The sequence below is a fragment of the Scatophagus argus genome, chromosome 8, assembly GCF_020382885.2.
Source record: "Scatophagus argus isolate fScaArg1 chromosome 8, fScaArg1.pri, whole genome shotgun sequence".
Lineage (NCBI taxonomy): Eukaryota > Metazoa > Chordata > Actinopteri > Scatophagidae > Scatophagus > Scatophagus argus.
The window spans coordinates 7,992,939-8,015,156 of NC_058500.1; the positions used below are offsets into that span (position 1 = coordinate 7,992,939).

At 40.4% G+C, this 22,218-nt stretch overlaps 1 protein-coding gene and 1 long non-coding RNA gene across 3 annotated transcripts in view; one reads left to right on the forward strand and one right to left on the reverse strand.

Moving 5' to 3' along the window:
* Window positions 1-13,649, forward strand: part of LOC124062862 (cadherin-4-like) — a 204,458-nt gene extending 190,809 nt beyond the window's left edge. Inside the window, exons 12-17 of the mRNA XM_046395895.1 lie at window positions 2,857-2,999; window positions 7,566-7,805; window positions 8,089-8,325; window positions 9,473-9,612; window positions 9,697-9,861; window positions 11,241-13,649. Coding sequence (XP_046251851.1) covers window positions 2,857-2,999; window positions 7,566-7,805; window positions 8,089-8,325; window positions 9,473-9,612; window positions 9,697-9,861; window positions 11,241-11,447 — 1,132 coding nt within the window. The 3' untranslated portion in view covers window positions 11,448-13,649. The remainder of the gene's footprint in view (window positions 1-2,856; window positions 3,000-7,565; window positions 7,806-8,088; window positions 8,326-9,472; window positions 9,613-9,696; window positions 9,862-11,240) is intronic.
* Window positions 13,650-15,378: 1,729 nt separating this feature from the next.
* Window positions 15,379-19,728, reverse strand: LOC124062863. Of its 2 annotated transcripts, XR_006844015.1 has the most exons (6): window positions 19,575-19,722; window positions 18,758-18,807; window positions 18,086-18,309; window positions 17,900-17,946; window positions 17,598-17,690; window positions 15,379-17,016 (listed from the first exon to the last, which is right to left on the reverse strand). It is a non-coding gene; the product is annotated as an uncharacterized LOC124062863 (long non-coding RNA). The 2 variants fall into 2 exon arrangements; XR_006844014.1 differs by lacking the exon at window positions 18,758-18,807 and having other exon boundaries at window positions 16,246-17,016; window positions 19,575-19,728.
* Window positions 19,729-22,218: the final 2,490 nt, after the last annotated feature.

The window sequence follows — 22,218 nt, forward strand, 5'->3', positions numbered from 1 at the left end:
GTTTGAATTTGACAGCTGCTTATCAAAGGAGGAACAGTGTCCTGTTGGAGGTACAAAGGAGGCAATGTGGAGAGGACGAGGGCATGGGTGACGGACAAGAGGGAGAGTGAGGCATCATACATCACCTGTCAGACACCTGACCAGTAAGGTCGAGACACGGAACTGGAGACACTGGCATAAATGATTATCTGAACCGCCTTGACTAAGCTTGAGACATGCATTTTTCATCCTCAGGGTCAGGGGTTTGAAAAATAAATGTCATTCCTCTCCCTGCCTCTTGCTAAGATCACTAACCTGTCAGGCCTAATCATACATCCAGCTATACTCACGCACCAACCAACTCCCAAATGAGAGAAACCTTCAGGTAGAAGAGAGCTCAGGAAAGCACTGGAAATAAGGCGCAGGAAGGAATACTAAAACTTTCACAAAAAAATGTAACATTAATTCCAAAATAGAACTGGAGTAAACACGAAACTGTTTACCTTTCCAGGGAGACAAAAATTGGCATAGCACTTCATTAAAAAGTTAGCAGTGGGGACTGCCAATTGCCCACAGTAATGTTGTTGACAGATGGGGCTTGTAAATAAAAACACTGTGGGCGCTTTCACAACCATCATTCTAATGGTCAGAGCGGCCCTATCGTTTACTGAACGCTATCAGAAAAAGTGAAAATGACAACCGCATTCTGCCCTTAACTTATCTACAGTTTTCCCATAGAACAGAACTAATAATGCAATGAAATTTCTATTCACTGTGTTAGAAATTATCCTGGCTGCAAAGGCTTTCCATTCACAGCTTCATTCGCTTCATATGAGCTTTATTGCATATGCACTGAGGGCTGTTTAGGAGATTTAATTAAAGTGTGGTGGACAGAGCACTCTGCTTTGTGAACAAACCTTTGTGTTATGGCTTTTATCATCAGAGAACACACAGCCACTTGTGCTATCGTGCAGTATGGCTGGAAAAGAATAGTTTCTGGAGGTATTTTATAGGCCATTATGTCGACAAAAATCAGCTATAAAAAGACTATTTTCTACACTCTTTTTTGCATTTTGTGTGTGTGTGTGTTCGTGATTTTGGAGGATCAGTTAGCCCAGATTGCAATATACAGTATATATATATATATATATATATATATATGCATGCAATATATAGAAAGATAGATAGTGTCCTTGCATAACAGTCTACAGTAGAAGATATAAAATAAGGAGGTCCTGGTAGGCAGATTTTTGCTAACTGATGCTAAGTTCTTACTCCTAGCAAACTGCTCTACCCTTTAATTTCCTTCTACTGAGTAAAAAGTGCACCAGTTTGTCAGCCTTTACTGGAAAGACATAAAGAACATTTTTTTTCACTTAGCTCAGACAGAGAAAGCAGAGAAAGTAAGGTTTTCATGGCAAAGCCAACAGAGATACATTTGGGCACAGAAGAGTAGCAGATATCAAGTCAGTCTTAATGAGCATATTAAACCCAGATCATACAGCCATGCTGCTACTCACGAATATCACCTCTCCCTGTCCCGATTTCCCCTCCTACCCTCTCCTGGTTATTTCCCTCCCTCTTTTATCCCATCCTCCCACTGTGATGGACTCACTGTAGTCCTGGTGGTGATTTCACAGTCAGCCAGTTAGTGGCTGTGGGCTTGGCTAGACTGTGTGAAACCGTTAAGAGTGTGGGAATGTCATCTCTGTGATCCCTTTCCCCACACTGCGCCACGCCTGGGATCATGCCCACTGCCTGCTGGGAAAATCCCACCTCCCTCACTGCAGGAGAGAGATTATACTCTCTGTCCACCCCCCTTCTTCCTGCCACCACCCACCCCTCCAGGCTTTCATTCTCCCCCATGGAAGTAGAAATGTACATGTGGTATTTAATGCGAGTAAGTACACTACAACTCAATAAGTATAAAAGCAAGGTTGGATGGATTTAAAAGCTGAATGTGTGTGTCATATAACAACATGGTCTTATGGCCCAAACTGACATTCAGTAAATGAAATTGAGGTGATGCAAAAATCTTGTTGTGTAAGTTCAAGGTGTTACACGTCCACCATTGATGTTCCACACGCAAAGTGAGATAGCAGGTGTGAGGGGTGGCAGTTGATGAACTCTGTGTCACAGAGGGAATGAGACGAGGATGCGAAGATACAGACAGGGATAAGAAAATGTATGAATACAAAAGCACAGCAAGATTAGGTGAGACGGCACGGGTCGAGAGAGATCAGATAGAATTGAAAGTGTGGAACGAGCTGAAAGCTACAAAAGCCAGAGAAACAAGAACAGTTAGATCAGGGTGAGATTGGCATTCAATCCTGGAGATGATCCCTTCTTCCGTCCCTGTCCTTTATCCCATGAGAGTGTCTCCACCTGCCACCACATCCACTTTCGTGTTTGACAATCAGTCCTGAGATCCTATCATCCTGCCTCCACCCTATACACAGTTTCCCCCTGCACCCACAAGAACATTTGCAAACATACAAGCATGGATGCTTGTATATAAAGCTGTCAGGCAGTTTATCCTTCCTTACATAAGCAAACACTTCCTAGAATATGTGAATTCAACACACACACACACACACACAGGCAGTTGTAGCAGTGCTTAACTAGGGAGGTAATTGACTTCAATGCCTCGCACACAAGAGTGAAAAATGAGGTGAAATTGACTGTAGGCTGCAGGCTCTGGAGGAAAAGTCAATGAAGAATTAAACTGTGTGAAGGTCAGGCTTTTGTGATTTTGTGAGTGTGTGTACGTGCTGGCAACCTGTGCATGCACAGAGACTGAAGAAAATTCAGGAGTGTTTATAAACACGGTAATGGTAACGCTAACTTTTTCATCGATCTGACTTTGTGCGTCTTCAGGTATTCAAAGCTGAATGACCCTGCAGACTGGTTGTCCATCAACAGAACCAATGGACAGATAGTAACCACAGCAATTCTCGACCGGGAGTCTGTCTACGTCAAAAACAATATATATGAAGCCACATTCCTGGCAACAGACAACGGTAAGAGCCATGTTTTGCCATTGGGCATCTTTTAATTTGAAATCGCTCCCTGTGTGTCCCATTTTATCCTTTTGACTTATATCCTCATTTCCATACATTTTAGTCTTCCTGCACAATTTGGTGAAAAATTACTAAAAAATAAATTTAAAAAAGAAAATAAATAAACACTCACATTATGAAGACATTATGAAGATAGCATCATGCTAGCTTCTCTATTCTGAATCCATTTACAGTTACGCAATTTTGATATTTTTTTAGATTTCTCTTTGGTAGTTTTAAAAATCAAAAAATAATGTTACTGGATGTAATAACTCGTCCGATAAACTCATGAAATGGCTTGACTTTTCTTTCCAAACTGATGATGATAATGAACTGATGACTTTGAAGGTTAAGTTAATAACTTAATAAAGTATGCAATTGTGAATGTTTCCCAAATAATTTTAACACTGTTAATTTCATATTAGCCATCTGAAAACACTGAGTATTATGTTGTTGTCAGGCAAAGATGCATTAAACCAAAATCCCTGTCAGAGGGAAATGGACCACACTTACACTGACTCATTGTGCAAGGATCACTGACTGCACCAAAAGGGATCTTAGATTAGACACAACTCATTATGTCATTACAATATCAGTCAGCACATTTAATTAATTATTGGTCGGGCTGTTAGATTATTATAGATTTTTTTTAAAATAGATTTTTTTTTTTATAAAACAAGGAAATAATGTCATTATTGGGTAAAAGTTTTGGTAAGACCAAAACCCCCAAACACAGAATGAAACATGAGAGTTTGAATCCTACTTGGAAATAATGTAAATACAGGTCAGAGCTAAAAAAAAAAAAAAAAAAAGCAACAAAAAATGTTGCTCAGTGTTTGATGAAAGTGAAGAAATTGGAATTGGATATAAAGAAATGGAAGCTCTGCGTCATTCAAGTGCAGTGCAGCTGGGTTAGAGTTAGAGAAAATCCTGGATTCACACAAGTGGTCACACTCTTGATCCTCTCTTCCTTCTTATCTTCTATCCATGGCTGCCTGCTCCCTCTCTTTCTCAATGCGGCATATATATTTGTTCTGCCTCAAGTTTAACTGAGCACAAACTCAATCACAGCAAACAAATAAGTTCCCTCTTTTTCAGGTGGAGGGGTGTGCTTTTTCTCAAGTAAAAAGCAAATGCTGTTTTCCCCTCCCAAATTGCCTTATCTGTGACGTGCAGAGCACTGCTGTGTTTACCTTAAGTCAAGATGCCTTTGAAACATTGGTGTTTTTATAGGTGTGAGCATGTGTGAAGAATGCACTCATTTGAAACACATTTATGTGAGCATATGTGTGTTTTTCTGTGTGATTTTTTTTTTTTATTGCAATGATTGACACTGTCAGACACCATGACATGTAACCTGCTGCGGTGATGGGATGGAGGAAGCAGCAGGATTAGAGGTTGACTCCCTCCTGTTGTTTGGACTTTGCAAACATCTCATTTACTCCACCCTCTTCTTTCCCAGTTATTTCCTGGACTTTTTTTTTTTTCTGCACAAAATTGTTTTTGTCTCCACCTGACCTCTGCAAAGTCCACACTTTATGTTACTGCATAACATCTGGCTGATGTTGGAGCTGTGGCAAGTCCAAAAGATGAGAAGCCAGCAGTTCAAGTGTGCATATTTGTGTCGGTGTTGGGTGTTGCTGGAGTGCCAGCCGTCTTGACTTGACAGGGATTATGGATACTATGAGACAGTAAGGATAGGACAGGACATGCAGGGGTGGTGACAGTATGGTGAGAAGACACAATCTGACTGCCTCAGACCCTGTGACACACACCTATCGTACTTATTGTACACCTGTGTGTTTATGTGCTCTTCAAAGAACATATGGCAGGCTTGCTACAAGTCTTCACCATGCCTCGCATCTCTGAGCCCCCATCAAAAAAGGAGTTAATACAAATCCTTTTGAGGAATTTACACAAACATAATTATTTATTTAGCTGGTTAAAACCCACATAATTCTGCTATCAGCTGTGGCAAGCTGCTTCCACATGTCCCCCATACATGGCTGGGATTAACAAACCAACAGAATGAGAAAGTCTCTCTCCCTCTCCTCTCTCTCCTGTGTGTGTGTGTGTGTGTGTGTGTGTGTGTGTGTGTGTATGTGTGTGTTTGAACCTGTGTGTTCAAGCACATGTGGTTATGCTTCAGTATATACATGTGTTAAATTTGCATTTAATTGTGAAGGCCTGCATTAAGTATTTATGTATGTGACATGTGTGCAAGAAGCCACTTATGATAAAATTGTTGGATAACGTTTGAATAGTGAAAATCAAATAAATGTCCTTGTAAATAGCTTGTAAATGTATTTAAAGCTTTTCAAAGCAGTTGGATCATTTTAAAATGTCACATTATTACATAACCTGGTTAATATGGCTTTCCAAATTGAGTGGGGGTTTTTTATTGTGAACATAATCACAATATTATCTATGATGTAATTATGGTACAACTACTATAAAGTAATGTATTGTATCTAATGTATGCAACAATTTAAGATGGGTGCCCCCTACTGACAGAATACTGTAACACACTTGTGACAAAGGTGCAGTTTTTTGTGGTATGTGAATATTTCCGGTATAACCGTTGTACATAATGTGGCAAATGTTGTTCACTTTTTATGTGAATAGTCAACATCTGACAAACTAGACTTTTGAGTGAACAAGTAGGTTATCTTTGATGTGTCACTTCAAAGATAACCTACTTTTTACTTCTCTTTTTTAATTATGTTTTATGTGTTTCTGAAAGTTTTGTGAAACTTGTAAGCCCCAGCGCCACATCCATCACTGATCACTAGATAAGTCTTTACCAATCAGTTAAACTTTATGTAGTATTCTAAAATATTAATCATAGTGTTACCAGTCAGACAGCTCAAACTGTTGACAGGCTTGCTTATACTGTCTCACTCTTCTTGTGGCAAATGTCTTGCTCTGTTGCCATGTTTAATTGGCAGATTTGTCAGCTTTGCATAAATCTTTGTAAATTACATCGCCCTTATCTCTTCCCGGAGATGGCCCCCGGGGTCGCTCGATTCCATCCAGTGGCTCAGCCAGTGGGGCATGCCGAGGAAATGACTCATAATTGGAGGCAGCTAAGGGTCGTCACCCCATGACACACACTCATTAAACAGCCCTGAGTTTTATATTGCTGAACAGTCTTCATTTTTGGTCAGATTTCCCTGTGACACATTTTCATGCCCCCCCCCCCCCCCCCCCCCACACACACACACACACACACACACATTCATGCATTTTTCTCCCTGCTCTTTGAATGTTTAAAGTGTCTGTTCTTTACTCCCAGTTCTCTATAAATGCTATTGCTGACGGCCAGGTGCTCCATTCAGTCAATGCAAAGGGCAGTGAGGTGTGTGTGTGTGTGGAAACATATTCCTGTGGTTGTGGGGACAAAAAAAATCTATTTGAACAGTCACATTGTGAGGACCCCACAACATAAATCATTAGTTATTAGGGTGAAGACTTGCTTTAAGGTTATTTTGAAGTTAGGATTAAGTTCAAGTAAGGGTTAGGATTAGGCAAGTAATGTTTATTGTTATGGTTAGGTGGTCGATAAGCCCCCAGGAAATTAATGCAAGTCTATGTAATGTCCCTAAAAAGTGATGGAATGAAGACTTTGCGTGCGTGTGTCCAATATCACAACTTTGACAGCTACACAACGAGGCACAACTGCACATCTGTATGTATAAAAATTACGCTATAATTATGTGCATATAGAACAGGCCAACACAGTGCTAACATACATCATGTGATAGACTGCCAACCTACGCTGACAACTGCTTACAACTTGCTCAGGTCACAGCAACAACAACTGAAGATTTTCCAGATCTTCCTGAAAAGTTGAGAAATTCATTCTCAGTAGTGCTTTAGCAGGGATTAGGTATGTATGGACACATCTGACACATATATATATATGTATAGACTACATGTGCATTTAGAAGTAATGAAGTGTGTGTGCGAGTGGAGGAATGTGTGCACCATAAAGAGAGTGTCCCCACTCACCTTTCAGAAATAAATTGTTAATATTGCAGGCAGAAGTGCCTTTATCTCCAGAATCATTGATGGCTCTCTTCATAAAGCGTAAATACACACAGACAAGGACTTGTTTGATTGTGTTACAGTCATCATTATTGTACCCAAGCCCTCTCTAGGCGATTGGATGTGCTGTGCCTGCATCTGGATTGACTCTGATGGGTTTTATTTGACTGTAAGGCTAAAAGTGGAGTTGGAAAGCATAACTGTCAGAAGAATTTCTGTCAAGGCCAGATTTTCCTCAAGCTCTACAGCACCCCTACCTCAAACATTATCATTGTGAATAAACTGTGCACATTTCACTTCTTCTCCTTCATTTTTTTTTGTCTCTCTTTTTATTCTCTTTCGTCATTTGCCTCCGCTCTGTCGTCCTTAAAGTCCTGTTCATCCTCCCTTTCAGTCATCCCCGCTCACTGCACACATCTTCTCTTGTCACCTTATCCTCCCATCATGATACTATTTTCTCTTCCCTCTTTCTGCTCCCAGGCTCTCCCGCAGCCAGCGGCACAGGCACACTGCAGATCTATCTGATAGATATTAATGACAACTCCCCAGTTCTCATACCAAAGGAGTCTCAGATCTGTGAGCGGATGAACAGAAACGTCAACGGCGTCAACATCACTGCCGCTGATGATGACACAGACCCCAACGCGGGACCCTTTGTCTTCGAGCTGCCCACCTTCCCCACAAGCATCCGACGTAACTGGACGATTTCTCGCATCAGCGGTGAGGAGGTGTCTGTGGAGAGGAACAGTGTTAGAGAACATATGAAATGGCTTTACAGTGCCGCTGTATGGATTTGTAGCAAGGGATGGGTTTCACTGCACTGTATGAGTGTGATTGTATGGCACTGTGTGGAAGCAATCTTTAAGCTTTTGGTCTGAAGTAACTATTTTGGAAATTGATGTCATTAAGGCCTCAGATTAAAATTCACGATATAGTTTTATATTAATGAATATGATGATTAGTTACAGCTCAAACCCCTCTCTTTCTTCTTTACTTTGCACAGGGGATTACGCCCGTCTAGGACTGCGGTACCAGGTGTATTTGGAGCCAGGGGTGTATGAGGTCCCTGTAATTGTGTCAGACTCGGGGAACCCCCCTTTGTCCAACAGGTCGATCATCAAAGTGAAGGTGTGTCCCTGCGATGAAAACGGAGATTGCACCACACTCGGGGCTGTGGCAGCCGCTGGCCTGGGGACTGGAGCCATCATCTCTATCCTCATCTGCATCATCATTTTGCTCAGTGAGTGTCAACTGTTCATATCGCTTTCACAAACACGCCGCACACCCACTCATGTAGTGTACATCATATACAGCTCAAAACGTCAAAGCTGCCAGCGATGGGCTTTGATTTGACTTTCTGTCAAAAAAGTGCAGCTCAGGGCGCAGTCATTTAACATTCACCAGGCTGCAACATGATTTTATTTGTATAATGGATTAATGCCTCGACTGCTGGAATCTTCTCCAGCATCTCTTGACAAGGAGGTTTCTGTCTTCTTTTACTGGTAGGGTAAATATACGCTGCTATCTGACTTGCTAGTGATTTGTGCCGCTGGCTTACTTTGGTGTTGTCGGTTACATAGTTCACACAAATAGACCTGTAGAGGCCTATAGACTAATTCATCTGCAGCTTAGGATTTTTCCAGCTTATTGTAAAATGTTATATTGTATGAATGAAGCATTCTTTTTTTAAAGTTTCCTTTTTTTATTTTTATTTTTAAGAACAAACGGAGAGGATACATCTCAACAATCACAGGGTGGATTTCTGTGATATTTTATTCAGCCATAGTGGACCCAGGTGGATAAATTCTGGTGATCCTCTGGTTTTTCTTCCGGAGCCACCAACAGATCAGAAGTTTTTGCCTATCCCGCAAAATTTCTCGACATCTACTAGATGAAGTGGCGTTCACTTTTCTAGACTTTCCCAAAGGATAAGTCCTGCTGACTTTGGTGATTCCTTGACTTTTCTTCTTTACCACCATGAGGTTTTTAGTGGAATATCTCAAAAGTTATTGGATCACACGCATTTATGTCCCCATCGAAAGAAACTGTAATTGTTTTTGTGATTCCCTTAATATTTTATATAGCACATTAGATCAGATGTTTGCCTGATGCACTGGTTTTATGTTCTGAATCCCTGCAATATTAGTGACATTGCGATCAGCCTCTCCTCTACTTAGATGATAAATTAAGATGGTTAATATGGTAATTTTCATACCAACTTTAGCATTCAGCTCAAGGCAACACCAAGTACAGCCTCGCAGCGCAGCTAGCAGCACAGACTCTTAGTGATGCTAATGACGAGGGTAACGTGTATCCTCGTTGTCTGTTCTGATGCAGATTACAGCAGTGTAACTAAAGGTTTATCATGCTCGTGTGTGTTGGCGCAGGCATGGTGCTGTTGTTTGTGGTGTGGATCAAGCGCAGAGAAAAGGAGAGGCAGACTAAGCAGCTGCTTATTGACCCTGAAGATGATGTCAGAGACAACATCCTCAAATACGATGAAGAGGGAGGAGGAGAAGAGGACCAGGTGAGATCCCGAGGGACATGCAGCCGTATACACGTGCTTTCTGTGTGTGCCGACTTATATCTGTGTGTCCCTGTGGCTGCGTAGGACTACGACCTGAGCCAGCTGCAGCAGCCTGACTCCTTGGAGCACATCATAAGCAAGCCACCTGGTGTCCGCAGGGTGGACGAACGTCCCATCATCCCTGAGTCCCAGTACCCAATCAGACCTGTCGTGCCCCACCCTGGAGACATCGGGGACTTCATCCATGAGGTAAATTTGCACTCTCCAGACATGCACAGTACAGCCGTCATTAGATGGTTTCTCCCACAGTCAGATCTCCTCTCACTTTCACTTTACATTGATTTGACGTTTAATTTGATTACTCATTTCTGGATGCTATCCAATATATAAATGCCACTATGGTGATGGAAACAACTTAGAGTTTTGTTGTACTTTACAGCTGCTTCCACCGTGCCAGCTTTTTACACACACACACACACACTCACACACTGTCACGCACACAACTCCATCGTTGGCACACTGATGCGAGAAAATGCTGATTGACAGACTCGTGACAACGCGTTCACACTCGAGAGGTGTTGGCAGCTGTTCAGCTTTGATCCATCCAGCGTTTTCTCTCTCTCTCTCTCTCTCTCTCTCTCACTCACTCACTCTCTCCCCCTCACTCAAACGTGTACTCACCTGATCTCGCTCCAGCAGTCTGGTAAAACACAAACACAGCAAACACATGGTGTTCCTGCCACACATTGTCCCCTTGGGGGTTGAGGCTTTTTAGGTTTCTAGCCATAGCATCTCTGTATTCCCGTGAAGTGGATGAAGTCCATTCTCCTCATCAGCTTCACCTTCAGGTCAATGGCCCTTATTTGTCATTCTAAGAAACAAGTGCAGGTCTGAGTGATGGCAGAAAACATACTTCTACACAACCTGTACAGTTGTAACAAAAACCCTTTTATTGAATAGGCTTTGATCACACATTGATAAATCATATTCAAAAACATGAACTGGTCATTGCCTCTTGTTACACTATATGGACTAAAGTATTTGGGGCACCTGACACTCGCACCAACAGGAACTTTAATGACATGGCATTCTAAATACATAGACAGTAAGATAGAGTTCATCCCCCGTTTTCAGCTAAAACAGCTTCCACTCATCTGTGTTTTTGTGGGAAATTTTGCCCATTCATGCAGTAGAGCATTTGTGAGGTCAGACACTGATGTCGGACAAAAAGGCCTGGCTCGCAGTCTCCGTTCCAGTTCATCCCAAAGATGTTTCGTGGGATTGAGGTCAGGTCAAGTTCTTCCACACCAAACTCATCCAACCATGTCTTTATGGGCTTTGCTTTGTGCACTGGGGCACAGTCATGCTGGAATAGAAAAAGGCCTTCCCCAAACTGTTGCCACAAAGTTGGAAGCATAGCATTGTCCAAAATGTCTTGGTATGCTGAAGCGTTAAGATTTCCCTTCTCTGGAACTAAGGGGTTGAGCCCAAACCCTGAAAAACAGCCCTGTTGTCTATACAGTATATCTAGTAATTTAACATTATGATCAACCTGCCATTTTTTTAATCATACTCTCCACTGCAGACATGTGATTGCTGACCACTACCTTTCCTCTTCTCCTGTTTAGGGTCTGCGAGCAGCAGACAATGACCCCACAGCTCCTCCATATGACTCGCTGTTGGTGTTTGACTACGAGGGCAGTGGCTCTACCGCCGGCTCTGTCAGCTCCCTCAACTCCTCCAGCACAGGGGACCAGGACTATGACTACCTCAACGACTGGGGCCCCCGCTTCAAAAAGCTGGCCGACATGTACGGAGGAGGGGATGATGATTAAACCTGTTCAGTCATACATGCACACACACACCCTCGTCCCGTCAGCTGGCCTGCCATGCTCTGTCCCTCTTAACACGTGGGGCTGTTACACCCTTATTGGACAACATGTTAACAATGACACGTTCACACTGACCAACTGAGTGACCGACCAACCAACCAATCAAATTACCCACCACAGAGGACCGGTGCCGTGAGTCAGTTTCGGGTGCTCTTCTCAACCGTCTCCTGCTCTAAGCCTGTCAAAGACTGAAGAAGAAGTTCTGAATTTCAGGCTTCTCATTGTTTGTATTTTCAAACTCTTGTGCTTTAGTTTCATTTTAGGTTCTCTGCGAAATGTAGGTTTTAGTTTTTAGGAGTCAGATTTTGTTTTTCTTTTAGTTTGTGTAGCTTTTTCCTTTTGTCCCCACTCTCCTCTGATTTGAGCCATTCCCTATTCCTGAGGGTTTTCATTTTTCCCTCGCTGTCAGCCCCCCGCCTGCCTCTCTGCAGAAGCTTTAGGTTGAGCAGCTTGCTTTGTCTGAGGGGAACAAAAGGGAGAAAAAAAAAAAAAGAACACGAACACAGATATTAAAGTCCTTTTTCACGGAGGGCCCTGGTTTATTCTTTCTTGAACTTGAATTACTTAGAACAGAAGCACTGTTGTTTAAAAAGTGCCTTCAGTGGTGCGTATTTTAGCAGACTCCCGCTAACTCAGGATTGGTTGCCATTTTCTGGGCTTACATGCCCCCACATGACCCCTGACCCTTTAACTCCCACCTTCCTTTGTCATTTCGATGGTCCTGTAGAGCTGTGGTAGCTGCAGGATATGTCAGTGCTGGTTTTAGAGAAGCATTGACTAGCTTACGAGGGCGCTTTATGTAGACGTACTGTACATAGGCCTACAGTGTGTCTGTAAGTTATGGACAAATCATTATCTTTTCGAGTCAGGCATATCTGTGCTCCTAGATCACAGCCAACTTAAATGTGATTGCTGAAATCACAAAATTACATTAAGGGATTGTCGTAGAGAAGAAAAGCATTGTGTGTCTTTGTTTATCGTGGCTTCGATAGCAGCTGTGTTTGTTTTGAGCTCTGAGTGTTTGCACCTAAAACTTGATAAGGCTTGTTACCTCTGTAATGTTACTGTAAATGAAGTCCAAATGAGGGTTATTTAAGGAGACTTTGCCTTTAAAGATCATTTAAGGTTTGCATGTTTTTCTCTTTCACCCAATGGTAATTAACATGGCACCAGTAAGTGTGTGGTAAATGTGTCAAAGAAAACTATATAAACTGTACAAACATGAGGGAAAAGAAAACACAGGATTACTTCAACTCGCTTTGATAGCGTTACATGCACAGTTGTGAGCCCCATTCTGAGTCCCTCTCTCTCTCTTATTTTTTTTTTTTCTTTTGTTGATTCTTTGTTGTTTCTCAGAAAACTTTTAATGTACAAACTTTGGTGCTGGTCCCTGTCACAGAAACTGGGGGAACTGAGCCTCAGCCAGGGATTTAGCGCCTTCGCAATCTGTCTCTCTTCAGGCGGCATTTCATTCATCTGAAATTTTCTCCTGAAATTCTTGGCTGCAAGTTCAAGAGGTTTTGAAAAGAACTTAGAGGAAGGGAAAGTCTGTTATGAAGTTCTGCATTTTATCAAAGCAGACTGGCAAAACTAAAGCGTCAGTAATAGCGCTTTAAAAGACAGACATTTTGAAAGACAGTTTGGTTGTAACTTAATGGAAAAAACAGCACTACCCATGGGCTTTTGTAATCATATTTCAGGCCCCCAGAACTGCATGTAGAGAACTGAAAAAAAAAGAGCTTTAGTCTTTGTATTAAATTATTTAAATATGCAAAACATTTCACAGAGGGACCTGGGAGATGCTGGTGAATGATAGAAAGGCTTAGTTATTTCTTATCTTCTGAGTGCCCATTTAAATACTTCTCGGTTGTAGCCGGTTTCAACTTGATGTGGACTGACCAGATTTTCTATTAATTATGAATATGATCACGAATGCTCGGAGGAAATCTCTGTAACGTCAATGTTTTTTCAAACGTGACAAGAAGGATCCTCCTTTTTCTTTGGCTTCTTTTCACCTCTTCCTCACCTGCTCATGGTTCATATGAATATCTGTAGATAAGAAAGAATCTTTAGTTTTCACAAAGAGTGATACAAATTGTAGCTATACTTTCAGAGTGAATGCAAAGGAATGGACTATGAAAAATGTTGCCTGTTAGTGTGAACATTCTTCATGCCATAAGAAGTAAGGGTGACGTGAAATTTGGTTTGACTATAAACAAAGGAAGGAAGGTCATCGCATAACAAATAAGGTTAACAGGGTAAGAATCATTGACATTAATAGATAAATGGGTGCAAAATGCACTTTGAAGTGTAGGAACTGACAGTGGCGATCTTCAGGATAGCTGAGAGCCTAGACTGGAAACAGAGCAGATATGACACAGTTTGCTGCTCTTTTCTATCCAATTTTCTCCTCAGCCTACAGAATATCTTCACAAAATAAACACAGCTGTTACTTTCTCCTATTTGTGATTATTTCTGACATATGTTGTATATACAGAACATTTTTATACATTTGGTAACATGCTTTATCTGTTTCTGTGTGGTCTTTGCATTTTCTTTCACTCCAGGTTTGTTTTAAGTGAATACCTGATAATGTATATTTCACCACAAAAAGCCATGTGCATTTAAGAGAATCCGAATGATTCTTTATGAGCTTACAGCCATACTCGTGTCGCTGTTCAAGTTTAGCTCCATCACGGTGAAAAGGTTCCACATCAGTCCAGCTTGTACAGTCTATACTCGCGCACACACTCACTCCTCTAGGCCTTACTGTATATATGTGAGTGTTCTGTATTATAGGAGCCCTTTCAGAATTATTCAAATTCAGCTGCAGGGCTCCAACATTACTGAAGGCCATCCAGTATTTGCAAAATAAAGGAGTTTCCTGAAATGCTCGCGCTCTCTTAGCAGACATCCACACCGGATTCAGGGCCAAACATAGCAGGAGGCCCCTCCACCTACACACAGACACACACACTTCACACAAGTTAATGACCTGCGTAACTCTGTCATACATACATACATGACACAGCGCTGTTATGATACTGAATGTTATCAATGACCTGTAATGCCACATGCTGGCAAATCATGAGTGGAGTTGGACAAACTTGGCCTCCCATTTAAATGCAATTTGTGAGAGGAAATGAAGAAAGATTGATCATTATTTGTTACATACTTGGTCCACTCATCTTATTGATGTTCCCTTGCTAAAGTGAAGGGAGAATTAGCAAACAAGAGAATGAAGGAGAACTGCCGCACTGCTGTATTCCGCCCCTGTCTTCTGGCTGTGCCAACAACTGCTCTCCTGCCTTTCTCACCGGTGTTAGTTAAAGGACATTTGGTCACACTTGGGACACTGCCTGACCATGGATATATACACACAGACACACACACACAAACACACAGCGGGAGGCTCCAGCAGAAGCTAGTTGTTTTGCTCTGCTATGGCCAGAACTTCAAAGCCGGACAGCAGTGTTTCATACGAGTTCTCTAAATACTGCTCAAGTCCAAATGTACATAATGTAGTATTTGCTTGAAGCTAAACAGACCAAGTTAGGCAAACTGTAACTGTACAATTGGAGCTTTTTGCATGTGTCTTTTTATAATGGACAGATGAGTTCTATTACAGTAACCATTCAACATTTTAAAATGTGTCGCAGCCCGCATGACCAAGGTTGCAGTCCAGAAGGGATTCTGGTGTACCATATTCACATAGTTTCAAATGGAAGAGGAAAAAAAGCTGAAAAAAATAATTGCACAGTTATCGAGTCAAAAGACTTCTTTTGTAAATTGTCAACAGCACAAATATTTTGTATTGTTGTTTGTACCATTTTTTAAGAAAATGAAGGAAAATAACAAAAAAAGGGAAAGAATCTGTTGTTTCAAGCGTGTGTTTATAGTGCCACTGCAATCTTGGTTTCCAAATACCGTACAGTAAATGCGCAGCCTTGCAGATCAACCTTGTAATATAGACGCTGAGCTGGAGACTCCCTGTCAGCATCATGTGTTATAAATAAAATTTCCCCTCCTTATAAGAACATTGCCTCCTGTCTTTTCCTTGTCACCCGCTGATTTCTGCAAGAGATGCTTTTTTCCCCTCACACTCTTGTTATTTTTAACGTGCTAATGTGGTTATTTTGAAATAGTTTCAGGCAACTTTGCACAATGTTCAGTTCAAACATTTTTACATTAGTGCACATATAGTTTCCTTAGGTGTGACATCAACCCATTAAAAAGATAGGCTGGGACATAAAAATTACCTAAAAATAAAACAGTACATGCTACTTTCATCATACAGAAGTCCTGAAAACTATTCAACTTGTCAGTTCTGCCCCTTCTGCAACTCATTTTACTATATAGTATATAGAATATATGGAAGGACCTGTACATATACACCACGTATACACTATAAATTCTAACAAGTTGAGTTTACTTAAAGAAATTTAGGAAACCGATTACCTTGGGAAAAGTAAGTAAACGAACTTAATTGTGTGAAGTAGTGAGAAATTATTATATTTAAGTGAGCTTTACTTATTTCTGAAGTTGTAAGAACTTAATGTATCTCAGTACAGTTAAATTGAAATCAAGTTGTTGCAACTCAAATACTCTGTGTCACATTAACTTAATATATTCTGCCAAAACAAGCAGACATCACTTGAAATTTGTAATATACTTCACCTGAGGTATCTTAGTCTAATAAACTTCAATAAAGTTGACAGAAACTCAATAAAGATAAGTCACATTAACTTAATATACAGCAATTTTATGGCAATTTTTTTTAATACTGCGATTAATTGTTCAGCCCTAGTCCAAACCCTTCTGTTAGCAGAGAACCAGGCCGGTCAGTGACGAGAGGAGAGCAAACGGGGGGAATAAATGATGCTAACGCCAATTAGAGGCAAATCCTTCCTTGGAGTTTGTGTGAAAATCAGTATGTGATGTATGAGTGAGACTTAAAAGTGAGAATGAGCATGAGTGAGGTGTGCTGACTGGTCTGGGTATAAGCTAACAGAAGGCCCTTGATTCACTATGGACACTTTCCTGAATGTTTCACCACAACAAACAGACTTGGCAACATTTAGTCCGTAAAAATTTAAAATCTGAATAAAACCTGATAATTAAAACTGAACTGTTACATAGAACTGTACTTGGACATACACCTTCAAAGCAGCAAAATCTAAGTCAGCTCTTTAACAACTTTGATATATTCAACATTTGTTGCAGAAGCACACTACACTCTAATACTAAATATCACATACTGTTGTCCGAGGTTCAACAATATCTTCTGGATGAACTCAAATGTGTTCTTCATACCTTTGGGGTAATCCAGATGGTGTGCATACATTAAGCTGAACAGAAGACAAAGTGCTTGAGAGATTGTGGGAATCTCATCCATGACAATGTTTCCTTCAAGGATGATTGCAACGCTGTTAATCAAGGATGGCGTATCCTCAGTCATGATTCTAAGAACTCCAACAGGCACCTGGGTGAAGTCACATGCAGAGTCCGAATCCTGCATTAAAAATAAAAGAATAAATTAAGGTAGTTACAGTGTGTTCACTCTTATGATGCACAACACCACATAGAAGAAACAAGCACTCTGGAATACTGTCTTAGAGAGCTCTTTAGATTATGAGCAGGTAGAAATGGCTGCATTTCAGCACCAAGTCTTAACAAAAAGAATAATAAAAAAAAGGGCTATACAACTTCACCTGGGAAGCTCAGATTTGGCTCAAACTTTGAATGCATTGAAAATCATATAAAGCATAGATGTGTTGTTGCAATTTAGTGATATAACCTTGTAAACGCAATTCTATATCGGGCAGAAACTGAAATGAAACATTTTCTCCATAGACTTTGATGTGAGACATCAAATTTGTTTGTAACTCCCAACTGATTAAAAATATGTCACTTGCTTAATGTTGTGACATCCCCATTTAAATATGTTTGGTTTGCAAAGTGTGAATACAGGTTATAATAACTAACTTGACCTCAGTTTTTGAGAATTTTACTATTGGCTATACCTGAGGTCTGATGATGTCCTAAAATGTGCACTGTGCGATGGTCAATCATTATCATTATAAATGTACTGACTGAGCAGCTGAGGAAGAATTCACTGGAATTATCTCCAAGACACAGGGGCAGACAGTGCAGGACAGCAGTGCGTGCTGTGGTGATGTCATTGGTCTCATGGAAAAGATGACAAAAAAAGAATAAGCAGAAGACTATATGAAAGCAAACTTATTCGGAAAAGAAAATTCTGTGGATGTGTGTGCTCAAGTTACAAAGTTGAATTCTAAAGAATTACTTGTAATGTAGTAGCATCTGCAGGCCTAGTTCAAGTTTGCAAGCACACTACCATAAGGTGGGAATGATGAAGAATCTGAAACACTTACTTGTGAGGAAGCGATCGAGCGATTGGCACCAAACAGTTGTCTATATTCTATAAGACAATACCAAAAAACATTTGTTACATTTATCATCATTTTTTACAAGGTTTTTAATGCAATAATTTTACAATGGTGAATCAAACTAAGACACAAAAATAAACATGAAATAAAAATCACTAAGAGTGACAATACCGTCTCGGAAGGACTTTGGTCCAGTCTACTCAAGGTTTCTTATCAATGAAGCAGCAGTGAGGGAGGAGGTGTAGTGGGACGAAATGCTGCGGCTGCTGCCGAGTTGGTCTGGCTGGGTAAGACATTTATCTGGTACCCTGGTGGCCAATACAGTCCTGGTGACCAAGGGTACCTCTTTCCCAACTGCCACCAACTTCACTGTCACAGACACCACCTAAGGTAGGCTATATGGAGAAAATAAATTAAAAAATGTATTAAATCAGTACAGTTTTAACAGTCATGTGTTACCACATTCTCATGTCCTTCATATCTAAGCAAGATTAAATGACTCCAGAACGATATTTATTTTACTTATCTTATTTTATTTTGCTTTACCTTATTCTATTTTATTTTATTCTACTATTATATGTTACTCGTTCTTACGTTCTATGTATGCACCAATCACCAAGACAAATTCCTAGTAATGTGAAACCTCTTCACTTACATGGCAATAAAGACGATTCTGATGAACTGCTTAATATTGTTTCAATAATGTTTCCAGATTAGTGTATTAAAACAGACAGCAGTGTCTATGAAAACCTCCTTATTCAGACAAAATGTATCACTTAAGGATAAGCATCACTAATTAATCTGACCTGCACTTCTGAATGTCTAAATAAAAGCAGTACCCACCTTGTCTCCTTTCTTCTGTGTCGGCTTGTTGATTTTAGCTCTCATACCACCTGCATGAAATAAACCAAACTGGGTAAAGTCACTAGTCTGTGCCAGGCGTCAGCATTTATCAGAATACTGTAGTTACAAATAAGTGTAAAAATTATTGAGTGTAATGGACGGTTGTGACGGCTATGATAACATGATATTTTAGAAAAGTACAACGGCAGCGCTCGACTTCCGGGCTCCAGTTGCCGGCGACGGCCGTGGATCGGCCCGCTGTTCCAGCGCTTCACTCGGCCTGCATTTCCCTTTCTCTACGAGAAGAAGCGCTCAGTTTGAATGTTGTGTCTACAGGCTGCGAGGAACAAACCTTAACTGATGTTACACACACACACCGTCTGGACTGACCTTAGCTAATGTTAACGCCCCAGCACGAGCATGACTGCACCCTGACACACTTGTAAGTTCTGCTGTCTGGAACTGAAGCACGGAGCCGGAGCCGCCGACCATAGCCTGTTAAGCTAACTGGTTTTAACTCATACAGCTAAATTAGCAGCTCGCCGTAATCCAGCAGCTAACAGACAGGAACCGGCGGAGACATGTTATATATTAACACCACACTGGGGCTCGGTCCAAACTGAGCCAAAGCACTTTTAATCGGATTCGCTCATGCTGAACTGCAGCTAACGTCAGCTCTGTGAACCCGCACAGACACACACAAGCTAACATGCCGACAGAAAGTCGCAAAGTCAGAGATGTCGGCTTTCTACGAACAACTCTCATTCCAAACATTAAATTATATTGACAAGAATACAAGCAAAAGCTTTAAACTTACCGAAATCAACGTTGAAGGCAGCCTTCGGTGAGAGCACTGGGACCAGGTGCACGACTTTGACCTCTTGTTTGGATGAGTTTGGCGGTAGCGGTAGATGCGCGCTAACCGGAAACGGACATGCGCACTGGGGTGCACAGCTCTCATACCACAAACCATGCTACACACACAGAAAAAACAAGTTCATGTAACTTAACTTAACAACTATGCGGGTAAAAAGTGCAGAAAACACGATGAGAGAAAGTAAACTTAAAATAATAGTATGAATTAAGTTAAATGCACTATTGCATCTTAAGTCAAGACATTGCATTTACAGTGTATGCACGACTTGCATGCCAGCGTGCATCCTATTATTATTCTTTTATTGTAAGATGCATGTCATTGTGGCAGCGTACTAACTGAAGAATACAAGATGCTTCTCACATATCAGTGGTCTCTCTAGTTCTCCATAAATCAGAATGTATTCCAGGAAACCTTTTAGATTCAAAAGACTCTGAAATCATGACATGTCTCTGTTTGTACTGGTTTAATGTGTGGATGATTGAGTTTCATATTTCAAATTAATCTTAGTGCAGGCCATGAACAGACACAAGCTAAAATGATAAACACAATTAAGGCTGTTCATTTCTCAACTGTGCCTTGCAGGGCAGTTTTCCAAGGTGGGTTAATGAAGTCTTTCTCAGCTAAAGCAGATGAATGAAAACACTAAGTTATGCATTTCATTTCCCTTTTCTTTCCTTCCTTCTTTTTGTTACTTCAATGTCGATCTACGTTTCCTTTTTTCTTCTTGTTTTTGCTTTAAGTGTTGTCACTAAGGAAGTCTAAAACAGCTGCGCAGCCTTCACAGAGGCTACGCAGCTGTTTAAGCTGTTTCAACCTCACAAAACTATAAAATACAGATTTTGTCCAGTTTTCTCTTTTCCTTGTCATGTTAATTTTCTCTTAACTGTTGTTGGTGCACCAGAAAAAAAAAAACTTGTTTGAACATAGTCAACGAAATGTAATATTTTAATAGGATATTAGAGACCATTCATTGGTTTTGTGTTGCTGGGAAACAGGAAAGACCGCAACCGAAAATAAATTTGGGAACATTTAGAAGAGTTATGTCTTAAACTGGGACATGTGTACTACTGACAATAAGAAAGAAGAAAAATAATTTAGCTTAAAATGCTTAAATGCTTTTTCAAGTACTTTGGTTAAACTGTTTAATTAAACCAGTTCTTTCAAACAGTAAGGATTTCATTAGTGTAGGGGTACACAACTCTCAAATATCTCAAATTTCAGAACATCCTTTAATACACCAAATGAAGTTTTCAAAACAGTTCCTGCCAGGGGATGATAATGTAATACTGGCACCAAAATAAAATGAAACAAATAAAAGCAACACACTGTTCAGAGTGATATTACATTATTTGTATTTGGGGCTAAATGGGCCAAAACCACCACAATGTTGGTGGCACTGCTTGTGAACTGTAAAGCATCCTTTACTGACATTTCAGCCCCTTTTAAATTTTAAATCGGTGATGGCCACAATATAAACAGAGGGTAAAAAAGGAAATTAGTTAGTAATCAGTGCATGCAGTCAAGGCAGCGTGAGGAGCAGGATGAGATGACCCTTGCTTGTTCTCTTTTAGCACAGCAGGTCAATGAACCAACAGCAGACTGCATCTCCTCTATATTGATTGACCTGTCAGAGCACGTCAACACACACGGAGACAGAATAAGCCCCGCTGTTGCACACCGCTCACACATGAGCACACAAATGTCTGCCTCAAACTACAGGAAAACTGAGGGTAAAGTGAAACCCGCTCCTGCCCTCCCACCAGTCAGGCTCCAGGGTTGACAGGAGAAGTCTGGATGGATTAATTCAGATAGCAGTCACATGATTATCAGAACTGCCCCACATTGGATTTTTACTTGTGGGTGGTTTACTTGCTGGTATCATTTGTTATTTTACCAGATTTGCTAGCTATTTGATAGCTAGCAAAGCTGCTGCATTCTTGGATTATCATTATTATTATTATTATTATTTATGCATTGATGTGCAAGCACAATTTTACTGTTGCAGCTGCTGAGCTAATTTGAAGTACTTTATAGATACTTTGCCATCACTAACTGTACAGTTAATTTGCTCCTGGGGGGAAATTACAGGAGCTAATCACTATTCATTGTCTCTGGGCATGTTGATATTGTTTTAAACTTGAAAAGGTTTTCTATTTTTGAAGTTTATTATCTGAGTAATTCTATGAAATTATATTTGAACAACTGATATCCATGTTTAAAGGACTTAATGCATTATAAATATATTATTATTTACAAAAATATATGTCCAGAAAGACACATGACACGATGATGTGTTTTCATATTAGTCATGCTAGACTGCATCTGTCATTGTGTTGCCAGCTCCAAAATTCAAATTCTCTTAATCAGATCAGAATTCCTTTATTTATCCCTGAAGGGAAATTCTTAAAATGATGCGTCAGTCTTTATATTTTGTACACAAGGCTTTGGGTGAACTAACACATACAGAAGAAACAGATTTGGAATTGATACACAACACTTATATTATTAACTTCATACAGCAAATGTTAACTTCTTTAACTATATCGTTTTCCATTATTATCTTGAATTTAAAGAACACATTGCT